General features: G+C 45.6%; 1 protein-coding gene across 1 annotated transcript in view; it reads left to right on the forward strand.

The window, feature by feature from the left end:
* adamts13 (ADAM metallopeptidase with thrombospondin type 1 motif, 13) overlaps window positions 1-14,760 on the forward strand; it is a 60,065-nt gene extending 45,305 nt beyond the window's left edge. Inside the window, exons 23-32 of the mRNA XM_060841234.1 lie at window positions 1,773-1,908; window positions 3,869-3,998; window positions 4,644-4,823; window positions 6,399-6,575; window positions 7,332-7,536; window positions 8,880-9,156; window positions 11,863-12,009; window positions 12,459-12,635; window positions 13,848-14,026; window positions 14,584-14,760. Of these exons, the coding sequence (XP_060697217.1) occupies window positions 1,773-1,908; window positions 3,869-3,998; window positions 4,644-4,823; window positions 6,399-6,575; window positions 7,332-7,536; window positions 8,880-9,156; window positions 11,863-12,009; window positions 12,459-12,635; window positions 13,848-14,026; window positions 14,584-14,760 (1,785 nt within the window). The remainder of the gene's footprint in view (window positions 1-1,772; window positions 1,909-3,868; window positions 3,999-4,643; window positions 4,824-6,398; window positions 6,576-7,331; window positions 7,537-8,879; window positions 9,157-11,862; window positions 12,010-12,458; window positions 12,636-13,847; window positions 14,027-14,583) is intronic.
* Window positions 14,761-17,320: the final 2,560 nt, after the last annotated feature.

Below are 17,320 nucleotides of genomic sequence, written 5' to 3' on the forward strand. Positions count from 1 at the left end.
GTATGTGTGTGAATGTCTATGTGGGTGTGTGAGAATGTGTGTGTGTGTGTGTGTGTGTGTGTGTGTGTCCCAGAAAGTATTCATTGTACCATCTTCAGTTTAAACTTTTCACTTCCCACCTTTTATGAAGAGTTACTATTTTATAGCTGTCCAGGGAAGTGAAGGACAATTGTAGCCAGTCTTTTCCTCAGTTATACCATCCACCAGAAATTATGTTTACCAAAAATATAGAATATGTAACGGAGACACGGTCAGCTGGGGAAGCTGAGATTGTTGACCTTCGAATGGAAAATGTTAAGGGGAGATTTAATCAAGGCATTCAGAACGATGAAAGGTTTAATACAGTAAATAAGGAGAAACTGTTTGCAATGGCAGGGAAACAAAATTACACTTCTTGGAAAAAGAGCCGGGAGCGAGAGGAGGGGAATGTATTTAACACAGTGAGTTTTTGTGATAGAACGTAAAACATTCCAGCGCAGTACAAGCCCTTCGGCCCTCGAAGTTGCACCGACCTGTAGCACCAACTTGAAGCCCATCTATCCGATACTATTCCATTCTCATCCATATGCCTATCCAATGACCATTTAAATGCCCTTATAGTTGGTGAGTCTACTACTGTTGTAGGCAGTGTGTTCCACGTCTCTACTACTCTCTGCATAAGGAAACTACCTCTGACATCTGTCCTAGATCTGTCACCCCTCAATTTAAAGCTATGTTCCCTCGCGCTAGCCATCACTATCTGAGGAAAAAGGCTCTTACTGTCCAACCTGTCTAACCTTCTGATTATCTGATATGTCTCAATTAAGTTGCCTCTCAACCTTCTTCTCTCTAATGCAAACAGCCTCAAGTCCCTCAGCCTTTCCTCATTAGATCTTCCCTCTAAACCATGCAACATCCTGGTAAATTTCCTTTGAACTCTTTCCAAAGCTTCCACATCCTTCCTATAATGCGGTGACCAGAACTGTACGCAATTCTCCAAATGTGGCCGCACCAGAATTTTGTACAGCTGCAGCATGACCTCGTGGTTCCATAACTCAATCCCTCTGCCAATAAAAGCTAACACATCGTGTGCCTTCTTATCAACCCCATCAACTTGGGTGGCAACTTTCAAAGATCTAGGTACCTGGACACTGAGATCTCTCTGCTCATTGACACTACCAAGAATCTTACCATTAGCCCAGTACTCTGCATTCCTATTATCTATGTCTCTCTGTAACCTGCAACATCCTTTGTCACTATCCACAACTCGACTGACCTTATTGTCATCCGCAAATTTACTAACCCTACGCCCTCATCCAGGCCATTTATATAAATGACAAATGACAGAGGGCCCAAAGCAGATCCTTGTGGTACCCCACTATTAACTGAACTCCAGGTTGAACACCCATGAACTACCAATTTCTGATCCAAACCGCTAAATCACCTTCCACCCTGAAACTCTGTGCTTTGTGCAATAGCCTACCGTGGGGAACTTTATCAAATGCCTTACTGAAATTCATACACACCACATCAACTGCTTTACCCTCATCCACCTGTTTGATCATCTTCTCAAAGAATCTGGGACATGCTGCCCGAGAGGGCAGTGGGAGCAGATTCAAAAGGAACTGAGAAAATACTCTACGTGAAAAAAAACACGCAGAGACGTGGAGAAAGAGCATGGATTTCTAAAAAGGTACAATAGGCCAATGGCCTTGTTTTGCTTTCTTTAGTACAATAAGGAGCTGCTAGATTTAAAGTGCGTATGTGAAAGAGTTTTCAAACCACTGTTCCAGATCTCCAAACAACTGCAGAGAGACACTGGAAACATCACAAATGCCACAGCCATTCCAGACTCCCTAAGTGTGAGGCGCACGTACCTTTGGGTTCCGATCCTGGGATCTTGTTCAACGAGCTGTGGAGAAGGTGATGGTAACAATGTTCACGCTATACTGACTGCTATTGCTCAGTTCAAACAAATAGGCATCGCATCCATCTCCCCCCCCCCCCCCCCCCCCCCCCCCCCTCATTAACCCACCATCACCTCTCCCACATTCACCATCTCACCCCCTCCTCACCACCTCTCCCACCCTTATCACATCCCCCACCTCATCACCTCCCGCAGCCTTATCACACCCCCTCCTCACCACCCCCCCACCCTTATCACACCCCCTCCTCATTACCTCCCCCACCCTTATCACACCCCCTCCTCATTACCTCCCCCACCCTTATCACACCCCCTCCTCATTCCCTCCATCCCTCTCCAGATCCATCGCCAGAGCCGCTCCCATTCCCCATCACCCACGTCTTGAAGCAAACATCACTGGAAGACTGTTTCTTGTTAATCTCAACAACAATCAATATTTATGTAGTGCCTTTAATGTAGTAAAATATCCCACGATGTTTCACAGGAATGTAATCACCCAAAATTTGGCAACAACTACATAAGGAAATATTAGAACAGGGTGACAAGTTGGTCAAAGAAAGAGGTTTTAAGCAGAAGGGGTCATTGCAGGCAAATGTCCAATTTTCATACATAAGGCCCACAGTGTGTACACAGACACTGAACCAAGGTGACATCACCTCAAGTGCAATCTTGCGTGACACATGTGTTGACGCTTAGCAGGAGTCACTGAAGACTGACTCTGATAGAGTCAGGGGCACTAACCCAGAGACATACAGGTTTATCAGCTAACTCCATCCAAACCCAGAACTGACCAGGAATGTCCTTCATCTGTGTCCCTCAGTCATAGTCATAGAGATGTACAGCATCGAAACAGACTCTTCAGTCCAACCCGTCCATGCCAACCAGATATCCCAACCCAATCTAGTCCCACCTGCCAGCCTCCAGCAAACAGTGCATTGAACAACAGAGCCACTCAGAGAACCCTTCCTTTATTTGGACTGGATTGTGTCAACTATTCAGCTCTTCTGTCGTAGTTTGAGGGATATAGTTTTATTTTCATTCTAGTTCATGGGACGTGAGTGATGCTGGTTAGGTCATCATTTATTTCTCATCCCTAATTTCCCTGGAGAGTCTTTAAGAGTCAACCACATTGTTGTGGGTCTGCAGCCACATATAGTCCAAATCAGGTAAGGATGGCAGATTCTCAAGACAGTAGTGAACCAGATGTATTTGTATGACAATAAACATTATTTACATGGTCACCATAAGACTAGCATTGTTTTAATTATAGATTTGACTCAATTCAAGTTTCCCTGTCTGCCATGGTAAGGTTTAGTTCCATGTTCTCAGAACATTAGTTTGCAGTTCTGGATTGCTAACCCAGTGATATTACAATTATGGCCCCATTGGGTCATTTATAAATTAAATCACTATTACTGCCGATGTATTATCATAATGGAAATCCAAGTCACTCTACCCTGTGTGGGCAGTCACAGCACTGAAAATATCCAACTGGTTAGCAGAGAACATTGATGGAAAACAGACGTTCTTATCCAGACTGTGTCTAAATGTGACTCTCGTTCCCCACAATGCTGTCACATAAATCACTCTGGGCCAGAGAAATGCAATCAACAGTTTCCCAGAAAATCAGGATTTCCTTATGACGATTCTCCCATTATTTAATTGTAAAACAAGCCCCAAGTTCTTTCCCTCTTCCCCAGTTGATTTAAAAATTCTTTGGTGATCTCATTGAACTATGGAGGGGCTGAATGGCCTCCTGCTGTTCTTATGTTCCCTGCCACCAGGTCCCGTCTTCAACATCTCTGAGGTCAAGCAGCTCAGTTTAGTCTTAGAGTTCATCCTTCCCAACACTAATAAGGCACAGGCTTCTCACCCAAGAGAAAACTTGTACAGGTTTTCTCTTGCCAGGTCAGTAGTCTTTTGAGCTGGATTGAAGTTATACTAACAGCTGTTATCTGTCCACAGGAGTGATTGATGTCAGGTATGTGTGTGCTGACCCTGAGACGAGGGAGGAAGCACAGCAGGAGCTCTGCCACCAGACCTTCCAGCCTCACCCACGCTTCATGCAGTGTAACCTTCAACCCTGTCCCCCCCGGTAAGTTTTAGCATGGCATTGCCAAGTGAAACTGTTATTGCTCACTTAGCAAGGTCACACTCCCTTCAACTGCCACATCAAACATTCCTAGGCTAGAAATCAGTAAAAGTGATCATGAGACTCTCAGATTATTCTAAACCCAACCTAGTTCATCCCATACTCTGCAGGGACAGAAAAATGCCATCCTGACCTAGTCTGAGTTTATACGAGAGCTTAGATTTCCCATTTCCCAAGGCTTCTGAGACAGCACCTTCCAAAACCACGACCGTTTCCACCTGAAAGGACAGGGGCAGCAGATACACAGGAGCACCACCCTGTGCAAGTTCCCCTCCAAGCCACTCACCATCCTAACCTGGAAATATATTGTCATTCCTTCACTGTCATGAGTCAAAATTCTCGAAATGCCTCCCTAAGGACAACTCGGGATGGGCAATAAATGTGACGCAGCCAGTGATACTTGCTCCCTGAGAATGAATTATAAATATTAACAAAAATAGAAATATCAAAGAGTATTTAACAGGTGCACACAGTAGTGATTGAATAGTAATCAGGAGAGGAGAACCTGGCTTAAATTACCATTCATGAATCCAGCAATACAGAGGTTGTCTGTAACAGTGTATATAACTGTTATTTCTTCTTTGCAAGGTGGGAAGTCAATGTGTTTGGTCCATGCAATGTGAGTTGTGATGGTGGGATTCAGGAGAGGGACGTGTACTGCATAAAGGAAGAGAGGAGTGTGAGACAAAGGGTGCCTCCTTCATCATGTGAAATCACACTCAGGCCGGCATCCACACAGATCTGTAACACAGAGCCCTGTCCTGTGCGGTAAGTAGTTTTCATTGGTGAAAAATTGTCCTTGAGCTTTGCCTCCAATTCAGCATCCAATCCAATATTGGACACACCAAAATCAATCTCTCCCTATCAAACCCCCTGCCAACTCATCAACACCCGAGACCCACTGACAAACCAAAACCCAATCTCCAGAATCAACTGACCCCCAAACCTCCCTCTAACCCCCACCTCCACCTGCCTTCTCCCAAGCTCCTGCAAATGCCAGTCCCCTGAGCACACCCATCTCCACCCTCTGACTCTTCCATCTCAACCTCCTTAAACTCTGACACACAATCTTGCACCAGACCCATCAACTCCCCTACCCACAACAAATTCACCAGCACTCACTCTCTAACCCAGTGCCAATGTTGCACCAACTACATTTTCAACTCATCAAACTGTTGAGATTCCACTGCCAATGTATATTTTAATAGTTCTCAAGGAATGGGCATTGCTGCTGGGCCAACATTTATCAGCTGTCTCTAATTGCCCTTGAGAAGGTGGTGCCACCTTGAATCAGTGGTATGGGTAGAGCCACAATGCCCTTATGGAGGGAATTCCAGGACTTTGACCCAGCAACAGTGAAGGAATGGTGATATATTTCCAAGTTAGGATGGTGGGTGGCTCGGAGGGGAACTTGCAGGGGGTGGTGTGCCCATGTACCAGCTGCTCTTTTCCTCCTAGATGGAAGTGGTTGTGGGTTTGGAAGGTTGTGTCAAAGAAGTCTTGGTGAGTTGATGATTATGTCATTATTCCAAACATATATTGGTTTGAGTAATTATTTCTAAAGAGCTCATATTGGTACAACTTCTTCTCTCATCACTTAGGGATATACATAATGCTTCATGAATAATTGATGGACTTCCAATGGTCAAACATTAGCATTCACTATTGCCATATGACCACATGAAATAGAAACGGTTCCGCCTGCTCTGCCTTTCAGTAGGATCATGGCTGATCTTATATACCACACATTCATTTTCCTGCCCTTTCACTATAACCCTTGATTCCCCATCTAATTTAGAATCTATCTCGGCCTTAAATATACACAATAACTCTGCCCCCACAGAGCTCTGTGGCAAGGAGTTCCAAAGATTCATGACTCCCTGACAAAAGAAATTCATCCTCAACTCAGTCTTAAATTGATGCCCCTTTATTCTGAGAGTGTGCCCTCTGGTCCCATGAGTGTAAGCATCCTCTCAGCATTGACCCTGTCAAACCCCTTAAGAGTTTGATATGTTTTAATAAGATCACCTTCAATTCTTCTAAACGCCAGTGAGTAGAGTTCCAACTTGTTTAGCCTTTTCTCACAAGACACACGTCTATTCTGGGGATCATCATATTGGCCTTTTACATTATTTAACTTGCACAAGTCTACTATCCTGAGTTATTTTTGAGTAATAACCTAGCCTTTCCTGATCTATCCTTCTAATGAGCTACTTCCTCATTTCTTGGGATGAAATCTCTCTTTTCTTCCCTCTTGGAGTATGGATCACGAGCACAGCCAACTGTGAGCACTCCTCCAGCTGATGGCATGAACAGGTTTCCTTTCTCTAACCCATTGTGTAGATGGCAGACCAAGTCTGAAACGTGCACGGTGTCATGTGGAGGAGGTTTCAGGAGAAGGCTGCGGTACTGTATAAAAACTCAGGGAGAACTGGAACAGCTCGTACCGCAAAAAGAATGTTTACATTTGCCTAAACCTGAAGACGGAGAACCCTGTAATCTCCATCCATGCCCACCAAGGTTTGCAATGTTTTCCATTTTCTTCTCAATTTCCTGGAAACACTGACCCTCACTGGGGTACAGCTTCACACGCACGGACTCTCACTGGGGTACAGTCCCACACGCACTGACTCTCACTGGGGTACAGCTCCCACACGCACTGACTCTCACTGGGGTACAGCTCCCACACGCACTGACTCTCACTGGGGTACAGTCCCACACACACACTGACTCTCACTGGGGTATGGCTACCACACACACTGACTCTCACTGCGGTACAGCTTCACACTCACTGACTCTCACTGGGGTACAGTCCCACATGCACTGACTCTCACTGGGGTACAGCTCCCACACACACTCACTCTCACTGGGGTACAGCTCCCATACACGCTCACTCTCACTGGGGTACAGCTCCCACACCCACTGACTCTCATTGGGGTACGGCTCCCACACACACTGACTCTCACTGGGGTACAGTCCCACACACACTGACTCTCACTGGGGTACAGATCGTACAGCAACATTCAAGTCATAAATTTTTTGATAATGCAACTCCTAAAACAAGTAGAGTTGGCTTGGAGTTCGGTAGTTATGTGGAGCTGCTGAACTCTATTTGAAGAATCAATGAGATCATTCAATATCGTGCAGTAGATTCTCTAAAATGGAATGGGAATACTGAGCTGGAGCCAGATTCTTTGGCTTTCTCTATGACAGGGATAGAGGAGCAGGCAGGAATCCTGAGCTGGAATAACTCTTTATTTATGTGTTGATGGACAGGTGGCTGGTTTCCGTGCCGGGTCGATGTTCTGTGGTTTGTGGGAACGGTCTGGCCAAGAGGAGGGTAACTTGCGTCCAGTTTCACAACGGGACCAATGTGGAAGTGAAAAAGACTCTGTGTTCGGGTCTGGAGGAGCCACTGTCTCTTGTTCCTTGTGTGGTCAGCAATTGTCCATTTGGCTGGAATGTCCAGAACTGGTCCAAGGTGAGTGTCCTGATTGGGTAGAGAGTGGAAGGCAGGGGTAAGTGATTACATTGAGACATTCCGAACAGTCAGAGACCTGTCAGAGCCCCAAGCCTGAGCTAGCATTTCGTATGATCATGGCTGATGTGTAAATCTGCTTCTCCACCCTTTGTCCACATGTACAAACACGATCGGTCTCTGATATCAGTTTATGATTGAGGTAGCCTCTATGTTAATTGTGGGAGAGAGTTTTACACATCTTCCACCTATTGTGCAAAGAGTGTTTCTGAACTCAAAATGTTTACTCTGTTTCTGTCTCCTCGGGTGCAGACAGGCCAGCTGAGTTTCTCTAACTATTTCTGGTTCCAATTGTCTCAGATTTCCTGCATCCAAGTTCTTTATTTCATTTCTGATCTTGCCAGTCTGACATTAATGTCTCTGGCTCCTTCCCCTGAAGCCCGCATCCACAGAAACTGCTTCCCTCTATCAGAGAAACATCAGAACCTGGAGAAGGAGGAGATCATCCAGCCCCTCAAATCTGCTCCACCATTTAATACCATCATGGATGATCTCATCTCAGCCTCAACTCCACTTTCCTGTCCTTTCCCTGTTAACCCTTCAACCTGTTATTAATTAAAATCTGCCCATCTCCTCCTTACATGTACTCAATATGTCAGCATCCACCACACTCTGGGACAGTGAATTCCACACAGTCATGACCCTTTGAAAGAAGTAATTGTTTTCATCCCTGTTTTAACTCTGCTACCCGTGACCCTAAAACTATGATCTCTCATTCTAAATTGCCCCAAGTAAGTATCCTCTCTACATCTAATTTGTCAATCCTCTTTAGCACCTTATAAGTTGATTCTCTCAATTCCTTCCCATGATCTAAAGACCTCAAACAAAACATGGCTTCATCTCCTATAGTCCAGAAAATCACAGCCTCGTTTCCTGCTTTCTTTTGAAGGCCAGTATTGTGGCTGTGGTCAGAACAGTACATTGTGCACCAGATATCGTCTAATCTGGTCTTTTTGATTTGATTTATTATTGTCACGTGTACCTGAATTTAATAAAAGGTTTTGTATTGCGTTCAGTTTGTACAGTGTGAACATGAATCAGCACAAACTGCTCAGTTCTGTTGCTTGTGGTCAGAAGTTGCAAGAACACCCCCAAGTCAGATGTTGGTTTAACAGAATGCTACTTTCCTTGTTGCACTGATTCTACTGTTTGAGGCCAAGGAATCTGGGAGAGGGTTAGCAGGTGCAAATGGGTCAGTATGGTGAGAGAATGGGAGGGTTGGTGGTGGGAAATGTGGATAGATGAATGCAGGCTTCAGGGTGTCTGTCTGTTCCATTTTTTTGCAGTGCTCAGTTTCCTGTGGCCAGGGAACCCGGAACCGACAACTGCTCTGCAGCAACATGGAAACAACAGAGACTGTGTCAGATGCTTTCTGCGACCATCTGACAAAGCTCGCTACAGTGGAGCCCTGTGACTCAGGACCCTGCCCAACACACAGGCCAAACCTGACAACAACCAGGCCAGTCCCCAGAGGCACTGCCTCCATGAGTCGCTCAGCTGTGATGGAATCTGGGATGGTGACAAACAGAATCAACCCTCCTAAATCCAGAAAGGATAAAGGAGGCAAGGATACCCGTTACATATTTACAACACACTCCTTGAACCATTCTGACTCTCCATCGAACCCTCCCAGGACAGGGACAGCACAGTGTTAGATACAGAGTTAACAATACAGTCTAAAATGTGAAAAAGTTTAAATTCAAATTAACATGTTAACCATGTGATTAAATAATACAGAGGAGGTTTCCATCAGCTGATCATTTTGATCTGCAGTCAGCACAAATATGTCTTTTGATGTCATCACCTCAAACCAGTGAATGCTTTCCCTGTGTATATAACATAGATCAATGCAGCACAGTACAGACCCTTCAACCCTCAATGTATTTTATCCTACTCTAAGATCAAACTAATCTACATACCCTTCATTGGACTATTTTCCATGTACCTATCCAGGAGTTGCTTAAATGTCCCTAATTAATCCAACTCTACTCTCACTGCTGGCGGTGTATTCCACACACACACCACTCTCTGTGTAAAGAGCCTACCTCTGACATCTCCCCTAAACCCTCCTTCAATCACCTTAAAATACCCCTCATGATAGCCATTCCTGCCCTAGGAAGAAGTCTCTGGCTATCCGTGCTATCTATGCCTTTTAACATCTTGTACACCCTTATCATGACATCTCTCATCCTTCAGATGTGTATTTGTCAGAAACATTCATATCTTTTGGCTGGTTACAGACTGACATTGAACTGCATTTATTGTCACGTGTAGAGAGGCACAGTGAAAAGCTTTGTCTTGTGCGCAATACAGGCAGATCACCGAGTTAAGTAGCGTAGATAGTAAATAATAGGGAAACAGCAGCAAAAACAAAAACACAGGTACAAGCGAATGTTATGAGTTTGAGAGTCCATTCAGTATTCTAACAACAGGAGGGTAGACACTGTTGTGAAACCGGCTGGTGTGTGTTCAGGCTTCTGTACCTTCTCCCCGATGGTAGAGGTTGTAGAAAAACATTGCCAGGGTGGGATGGATCTTTGAGAATGCTGGCGGCCTTTCCTTGACACCCGGCCTGGGAGATGGATTCTATAGATGGGAGGGTGGCCTTTGTCACTGTCCGGGATGAGTTCCCCACTCTCTGTAACCGTCTCTGATCTTGAATGGTACAGTTGCCATCCCAGGTAGTGATACATCCAGACAGAACACTCTCAATGGCACACCTATAAACGTTGGTAAGGGGATTTGCCGTCATGCCAAATTTCCTCAGCTGCCTGAGGAAGAAGAGACGTTGTTGGGCCTTTGTAACCACTGCGTTTACATGAAGAATCCAAGAAAGCTTGTTGTGGATGACCATTCCTAGGAGCTTGACACTCTCCACTCGTTCCACCTCCGTGCTGTTAATGTGCAGGGGGGCGTGAGTAACATCCCACCAAAAGTCAATAATGAGCTCCTTGGTTTTGCCGGCATTGAGAGCTAGGTTGTTCTCAGTGCACCACTTTTCCAGGTCTTCCACCTCCTGCCTGTAGTCTGTTTCATCGCCATCTGAGATTCAACCAACCATGGTGGTGTCATCAGTGAACTTGTAAATGGCATTAGTCTGGTATTTGGCGATGCAGCCATGGGTATACAGTGGGTACAGTAGGGGGCTGAGTACATGCCCCTGGGGGGCTTCAGTGTTGAGTGTTAGTGCGGTTGAAATATTGACCCCAATCTTCACTGTTTGTGGCCTGTGGGTCAGGAAACTGAGGATCCAGTTGCAGAGAGTGGGGCTCAGTCTGAGATCACTAAGTTTAGTAATCAGTCTCGAGGGGATAATAGTGTTGAAGGCTGAACTGTAGTCAATGAGTAGAATTCTTATGTAGCTGTTCTTGGTATCAAGGTGTTCTAGGGAGGAGTGAAGGGCAAGTGATATGGCATCTGACGTGGATCTGTTGGTCCAATAGGCAAATTGGAGTGGGTCAGGAGTAGTGGGGAGGCTGGAGTTGATTAATACCATGACCAGTCTTTCAAACCACTTCATGACCACCGAAGTTAGGGCCACTGGGCAGTAGTCATTGAGACATGCTGCATGAGTCTTCTTCGGCACAGGGATGATGTTGACCCTCTTGAAACAATGGCCTGCTGCAGGGAGAGGTTGAAGATGTCCGAGAAGACCTCCGCCAGGTGATCTGCGCTTGCTCTGAGTGTGCAGCCTGGTACTCCGTCTGGTCCCATCACTTTCCTTGGATTCACATGAAGGAAAGCTGATCTGACCTCTGATGCAGTGACGGTTTGGATAGGTTCACCAGGACTTGTCGGAATAGGTGTTACCTCTCCGCCGAAAGTCTGCTCAAAGCGAGCAGAGAAGGTATAGAGACGATCTGGGAGGGGTATGTCATCGTCTGCTGTCTTGCCCTGTCTCCTTTTAGAACCTTGTGATGTCATTCAGTCCTTGCCACAGTTGCCAGGTGTCTGTCTGAGTCTCTCGTTTGGATCGGGATTGGTCCCTGGCTGTCTTAATGGCTCTGCAACGGCTATACTTGGATTCCTTATATTTGAGTGGGTCTCCTGATCTGAAGGCCTCACGTCTGGTTTTTAGCAGGTTCTGTATGTCCTGATTCATCCAGGGTTTCCTGCTGGGGAACACCCAGGTCGACTTCCTCGGTATGCAGTCCTCCACACACTTGCTGAGAAAGTGTGTAAAAGTTGCAGAGATTAAAAGGCTGCTGCAGATTGACTATAATACACAGAGACCAAATGCCTACTGATTTATCATCTCCCTAATTCCAGGTCACTGTGGAAAGCTGTTTCTCAGTGAATCAGGAACTCTGAACCTGACCAGTTTATGGGGGAAGGATTGCCTGGTGACCATTGGACGACCACTCAATGAAGTCATCACTGTTCGCGTTCTGACCAGCTCCTTAAACTGCACAAAGAGTAAGAACCCAGAATCTTTGTGATCATACCATACCCCAGTGAGAGTCAGTGTGTGTGGGACTGTACCCCAGTGAGAGTCCGTGTGTGAGGGACAGTATCCCAGTGAGAGTCAGTATGTGTGGGGACTGTACCCCAGTGAGAGTCCGTGTGTGAGGGACAGTACCCCAGTGAGAGTCCGTGAGTGTGGGGACTGTACCCCAGTGAGAGTCCGTGTGTGTGGGGACTGTACCCCAGTGAGAGTCCGTGTGTGTGGGCACTGTACCCCAGTGAGAGTCCGTGTGTGTGGGAGCTGTACCCCAGTGAGAGTCAGTGTGTGTGGGAGACTGTACCCCAGTGAGAGTCAGTGTGTGTGGGAGCCGTACCCCAGTGAGAGATCTGACCTTCAGGAGTGCCTTTGTGACACTCAGTACAATGTTTCTGAGCTGGCCTTTCTGGTTTCTTCCTTGTAGAGGACTCTTTGTCTTTTTGTGGGCGTCGATTGTTTTGGAAGACTTGCTCGCCATTGAGTGGGTTTAAGCTCTCGTCCATCACTAACACACTCACAATCAGGCAACGGACCAACACAGACAACAGTGGAACCATCCTTCAGTACTTCAGTAGTGTCTCATCTCGACAGTATTACAGAGGTGGGTACTCTGCTAGAATCTGGGCTCATCCGTTTCACATGATCAACTGTGGCTCAGTTGTGAACCGCTTCAGAGCATTGATCTCAAAATCTGGACAACTGACAATCCTGCTGCAATTCTGGAGGTTCGCCACACTGTCGGAGGGTCAGTACTGGGGGAGTGCCGTACTTATGGAGGGTCAGTGCTGCGGGAATGCCACACTTATGGAGGGTCTGTGCTGAGGGAGTGCCACACTGTCAGAGGGTCAGTGCTGAGGGAGCGCCACACTGTCAGAGGGTCAGTGCTGAGGGAGTGCTGTATTACGGAGGGTCAGTGCTGAGGGAGTGCCGCACTGTCACTCTTTGATAGAAGGAATTCTTCATTCTGGGATAATGCCCACCTTGGTGCTAGATTCTCCTACACGGGGGAACTCCGTCTCAGCATCGAGTCTGTTCAACACCCTGCTAAATGTTGAAAGTTTCAGTCCAGTGCCCCTATGGGAGGGTCAGTAATAAAGACAATCTGCAATGTCAGTAGGTCAGTACCCAGAGACTGCTGTACTTTCAGAGATGAGAGGTTAATCCAAGATCTGTGCAGTCTCCTACGGATGTTTCTAAAATTCCATGGACAGGTACCAAAGACTAATGAAAAAGGCTAACAGGAAAGTTGGACATTACTTCCAGAGGACTGCTATCTAAATAGGTGCAAGTTATATTTACACATTCACAGAGCTCATTTGGAATTGTTCAGTTCTGGACTCTATAGAAAAGGTAAATAAGCCTTAGAGGGCACATAGAGAATGACCAGAATAATGCCAGGGTCAGAGGTTTGAGCTGATTAAGAGGTTGCATAATTTAGGTTTGTAGATTCCTTCAAGAATAACAGAAAAGGCTGCGATGGGATAAAGATGTTTGTGATTACAGTAGGGCCTTTAAAAAAAGACTAAAACAAAATCAAAACAGAAAAAGCTCAGCAAGTCTGGCAGCATTTCTGGAGAGAATTCAGAGTTGACATTTCCTTCCAATGACCTCTCTTCAGAACTGACTATTTCCTGTGGTGGGGAATGGTGCAGGAGGTACTGCTGGTGGTAGGGGACACAATGATAAAACTGAAGTAGGTTGCTCTGCATTGATATAGGGAACCACTTCCTCTCAAAAGGGCAGTGAAAATCTGGAAAGCTTTTTTCCCCAGAACAGATATCTGTTTCCCAAATGATCTTTGTCTTTTTTGCAGAATGCGACAGGCAGCTGTACGGACCACAGGGCGTTATAGTGAGTCCCATGCAGCCCTACAGAGAGGGGCAAGTCTGTCGGACCATTATCAATGTGGCTCCAACCAACCGGATCGCAATCAGAGTCCTTTACCTCAGATTCAATATTCTATTCAATGTGACTGCAACTGACTACATTCTTGTGAGTTGGAGTTAGAATCCTGTGAATTTGTTTCAAGAATTTATATTCTTCACTTAGTTTACCCCAATTCTCTCTTTTTTTCACTGGGGTATGGTTTCCCACACACTGCCTCTCACTGGGGTACACTCCCACACACACTGCCTCTGACTGGGGTACACTCCCACACACACTGACTCTCACTGGGGTACACTCCCACACACACTGACTCTCACTGGGGTACAGCTCCCACACACACTGACTCTCACTGGGGTACAGCTCCCACACACACTGACTCTCACTGGGGTACAGCTCCCACACACACTGACTCTCACTGGGGTACATATTGCTATCTTTTTGCAAACAGCTGGAGGGTCATTATGGGCCAAATGGCCTCCTTCCAGACAACAAGTTCTAATTTTCTCAAAGAGGAGAGATGACGTTAACATCATGTTAGTGATTACAGTTATTTCAAATGTTAACAACTACTGACTTTAATCTTCAGCCTGTATGGATTCAGTCATGCTCCTGTCATTACAGTGTTGCTCAGTCATTGACTGTTAAAGTCTTTTTGTTCTTAGCTAAAAGATGTCACCACACAGAGGTATTCGGCATACCGTGGTAACAGCCTGTTCCAGTGGCAATCACAGGGAAACTCCGTTGAGATTGAATTTCATGGTGATTTCGGATTCCGGGCTTTGTTCAGAGCTCTGCCCTCCCTGACCCTCGGTACTACCCGGAGGCTGAACTGTGGCTGAGACATTGAGGCAGAATCTCTCTCCCCCTGGATCACCCTGCTGCTTCCTCATTTCCACATGGTCATTCTCTGGTTCTCACCACCTGGTGGCACTTGATCAACCTTCTCCAAAGCCAAGACAATCTTTGCTGTACTTACCTCCCAAAAGAAACCAAACTTGCCGTGATGTTAAGCTGCAAGCTCCCGTTGTGTAGAACCTAATCGCAGGCTTCAGTAACTCGAAGGTAGTCGAATGGACACTGAAATGTTCGAGCTATAACTAGAGACTATCTGTTTCAGTCTGTGCTTTCGACTGCCCAAGGTTTCCAATTGTTCAGAACCACTGCATCAATTGTGATGAACCAGAGAATAATTAGAAAATGGTATTTGTCCCAATTCAAGCTCCAAGCAAGACCCTCCTTGTTTACACAGAAGAGCAGCAAAGAGGCATTGTGTTTCATTTCTGACGACCTGGGAATGATAATTTAAAAGGGGATTAAGGGATAATCTAATTGAGCTGTTAAAGATGATTTAGGATTTGATAGGGTCAATTGAAGGAAGCGGAGGTTCTGGGGTGAAAGGGAAGATTATTCAAATTCAAGCCAGGCTTTCAGGGCTGATGTCAAAAGAATGTCCTCACCCAAGGAAATCCAGAACTTTCTCTCCCTGAGTTAAGACTGTTAATCCTGTGGCTATAGTAGGGGTGGGCTGGTCTCAATTAAAACTTTAAAAACTTAAATGCTCACAACATTCCACTTTCTCAATGCTCTTTGTTTAGAGGTTTCTTCTGAATTTCCTGTTGATTTAATACTGACTATATTATATTTATGCTACCTATAAATTGTTCATGTTAAAAATTTCAAATTTGAGTAAAGGTGTATGTAGACAGTGTTGAGGAACATCAGGTCTCGTGGTACAGTATTACATCTACACTGAGTGGTGGGACAGTGACTTAGGTCCCCACATCCCACCGAGTTCACACACTGCCACTTGTGGGTGTCTCTCGAACTCTGCCATCTTTGAGCCAACCCAGCCTGAGTCAGATGGCCGTTCAGAGTTGAAAAGAGGTGCCACCCACTGTGCCAGCTCAACAGAGGAGATCCTTAGGCTGATGTATCTTTCCCAAACTCATGAGCATATTCGTGCATGTAGAACCCCATCTGAATTGATGGAGTGGAGCAGAGTAATGTCTCACAATCGATTAGTGGTAGATGCAACACATCACATGAATATCAGGGACCGGCAGTAAGTTAACCTTGGATGATAAGTAGAGAGAAAGTAAATGGGCAGGTGCCCTGAGAGTGTGGGGAGGTGTTGAAAAAGAAGTGGGCCAGAGTCTCCCACAGGGTAAGGTCCCTGCAGGATGCTGACAAGGGAGGGAGGGGAACATGTATCTGGTGGTGGAATCCTGCCGGAGTTAATGGAATGATGGCTTACAGTCCTTTGGATGAGGAGGTTGGTGGTTAGAATGGACAAGAAGGACCGTATCATTATTATGGGGATAGCAAAAGAGCAGGAAATGGGTTGGACACAGTTAAGCGTCCTATCAACTGCAAGTAGCATGGAACCTTAATGGGGGGGAGTGGGGGGGCATCATCATGTGACAGAGACAGACATTATCCATTTATCCAGAGCCTTCTGTTTTGTTTAGATAAGCAGTCCTCAGTCTGTGTTCTATCACTCCCCTAACACTGTGAAGTTTTTATACAAAGTTAAAAATCACAAAACACCAGGTTATAGTCCAACAGGTTTAATTGGAAGCACACTAGCTTTCAGAGCGTCGGTCCTTCATCAGGTGGTAGTGGAGGGCTCAATCCTAACACACAGAATTTATAGCAAAAATTTACAGTGTGATGTAACTGAAATTATACATTGAAAAATTGATTGTCTGTTGAGTCTTTCATCTGTTAGAATACCAAGATAGTTTCACTTCTTTCATGTGTAAATCACAAAACCTTTGTTTTAAAAAAGTTGCATTCTCAGGTTAGCTGTTAACAATGGGTGATAGCTAGACAATGTGTTGAAGGTGTTAGCCCCCTGTGTTCTCTGTCTATGCCATGGTGTTTAGATTAATTCTAATCTAAAAAAGTGAGATAACAGAGTTTTATGCAATTTTTGAGCTCAGAGTTTTACATGAATTCATGCAGTTTTTGAGCAAAGTACAATGTAACTCTGCAAGTACAAATTCACCCCACAAAATATATGTGATATGGGTCTTTGTCTGTCTGTGTGCGTGTCTGTCTGTCTGGGTTGGAGGTTGTGACTGTGATAAAGTATATGTGTGTGTGTATAGTGAGTGTAGAGTGTCTGTGAGGGGGTGCATGTGTGAGTGTGTGTGTCTGTAAGGGTGTGTGTGGGTGTCTGTGTGCGCGTCTGTGTATATGTGTGTCCATGTGTATGTGTGTATAGCTGTGTGTGTGTAGGAGTGTCTGTGTGTGTGCGTAGTGCAATGGTGATCACCTGTAATGTGACGTGAACCCAAGGTCCCAGTTGAGGCCCTCCCTATGGGTACCGAACTTAGCTATCAGCCTCTACTCAGCCACTTTTCGCTGCTGCCTGTCCCGAAGTCCACCTTGGAGGAT

The sequence above is a fragment of the Hemiscyllium ocellatum genome, chromosome 21, assembly GCF_020745735.1.
Source record: "Hemiscyllium ocellatum isolate sHemOce1 chromosome 21, sHemOce1.pat.X.cur, whole genome shotgun sequence".
Classification (NCBI taxonomy): domain Eukaryota; kingdom Metazoa; phylum Chordata; class Chondrichthyes; order Orectolobiformes; family Hemiscylliidae; genus Hemiscyllium; species Hemiscyllium ocellatum.